This window comes from Trichechus manatus, unplaced genomic scaffold (genome assembly GCF_000243295.1).
Source record: "Trichechus manatus latirostris isolate Lorelei unplaced genomic scaffold, TriManLat1.0 scaffold00092, whole genome shotgun sequence".
NCBI lineage: Eukaryota > Metazoa > Chordata > Mammalia > Sirenia > Trichechidae > Trichechus > Trichechus manatus.
Genome location: NW_004444028.1, coordinates 11,164,693 through 11,166,448, shown reverse-complemented (window position 1 = coordinate 11,166,448; position 1,756 = coordinate 11,164,693). Strand labels below are relative to the sequence as shown.

Below are 1,756 nucleotides of genomic sequence, written 5' to 3'. Positions count from 1 at the left end.
ACTTCGCTGCAACCGGTTTGGCTTTTTTCTTACGTGTGGTTGGCCTTCCTTTCCTCGGGTTCCCACCTCTCGACCGCGCACAGCCTGACCCCCAGACCCGCCCCCGACACTGCCCTCCAGCCTTCCTCCTCCTCCTGCTCCTCCGCCCCACCCCCCCGCCCACCCCGGTGAGCCCCGCCCCCAGCTCCACAACCCAACTCCTTCCCTCTTTGCGTCCCTTCCCCCCCTCCCCCCCTCCCCACCTCGGCCCACGGCTGCCTTCGATTGGCTAAGATAGCTGAGCCGCGGCGGGGACGCAGCAAAGTCTTATTCTGATTGGCCAGAGGGTAGGCTGGGCCGCTCGTGATTGGCTGATAGGAGGCGACAGCAAGTGCAGTTGCGCTCCGGTGTGTGCGGACGCCGCTTTGTTGCCTGAGGGGGGTGGCGTTGGAAGTTAAGGGCGTGAGGGGGTAACGCTTCTCGGGACCCGCAGTCGCAGCCCTTGCGGTCACTTCGCCCGGGATCCTGTGGCGTAGGAGTCGAGCTGAAAGCAGTCATGAGCGGCGGCGTGTACGGGGGAGGTGAGAGAGTGCGGCCAGGAGAGAGCGCGGTTTCTGGCGTGTGGGGTTCGTAGCTGCCGCCCCGGCGCTCCTCTCCCCGCCGGCCCCTTCCGGTCTCCCCTTCTGGGCACCGGCCTCCCCGCCCCATCCCCGCCCCGCGCTCTGCCCGCCCCCGAGCCTACCGGGCTCCGCGAGCGCCTCGGGGACTCGCCGCCCCGCGGCCCCTTCTTGCTGCGGCCCCTGGAGGGTGCGCTCGGGCTCGGGCTGCGCCGGAGCTCCGCTCGGGGGCCGGCCTGCCGAGCTCCGGCCTGAGTGACCGGCCCCGGGGCCGCCGCTCTCCGCGCTCTCCACAGCTCGGCCGTGTCCGGGTGCGCGTGTGGTCAAACTTGGGAGGTCCGGCCGGTTGCGCGCCCGGGCGGAGGGTCTCCGTAGCGCCTCCTGGATGGCGGAGGGGCGGCGAGGGCTGGAACTGACCAGAGGAGCGGTGGCCACTGGGAGCCAGCTCCCCTCACACCGTCCAGTAACTCCTGGCTGTTTGTGGACTGGATTCCCCGGAGTTCTTCGTGGGCGGGTCTGTTTGGGATTAACTCAGGAACACGTGTGATTTAAGGCTGTCCAGAGAGTTTGTCCGGGGTCCTAGGTGCCTGTTCGTTTCGTTCCCTTGGATGGGCTGGGGTGTAGTGGAAAGGGACGGCGGGCCTGGGATCTGCGCAGACCTGCCTTGTAGTATCAGCCTCACCGTGTATTCAGCCCTTTGGGCAAGTCACTTCTCCCAATTTAGGCTCCTCGTTGATGGAATGAGAATGAGCATACTTAGCCGAGGGGGTGCTTGTGAAGGTTAACTGAGTTAACACATATTCTTACTACTCGGTGGGGATCATGGACCATGGACCAGCGGTATCAGCATCACTTGGGAGCTTTGTAGATATGCAGAATCTCGGACCTCCCCCTAAATCTACTGAATCACAGTCTGCATTTTTGCAAGATCCTCAGGTGATTTGAAGCACTGATGTATATGGTTCACGTTTTGCATTGTGTGTGATGAGTTGGAGAGCAAGGAGACAAATCTAAGGTATTATTGTTACTGTTTCTAGTAAGGATTTCTTTTCTGAAGAAGATGGCATTTATCAAGTAGGGGATAACAAAAATAAGATTTTCAAAGTTCTTAGTAGTTTTCGGAGTGTAATTTCAGAGTCTCTTCTGAGGTAGTATAGGGA

The 1,756-nt window shown here is 61.1% G+C and overlaps 1 protein-coding gene across 2 annotated transcripts in view; it reads left to right on the top strand.

The window, feature by feature from the left end:
* Window positions 1-327: 327 nt before the first annotated feature.
* The window catches only part of ACTL6A (actin like 6A), a 32,267-nt gene continuing 30,838 nt past the window's right edge, over window positions 328-1,756 (top strand). Inside the window, exon 1 of one of the 2 annotated variants that reach the window (XM_023736842.1) lies at window positions 328-386. Coding sequence is in view for 1 of the 2 variants with exons in the window: in XM_004382323.2 (XP_004382380.1) it covers window positions 536-560 (25 nt within the window). In the remaining variant the exon portion in view is untranslated. Of the gene's footprint in view, window positions 561-1,756 lie in introns of both variants that reach the window. The other variant, XM_004382323.2, reaches the window with a different exon arrangement.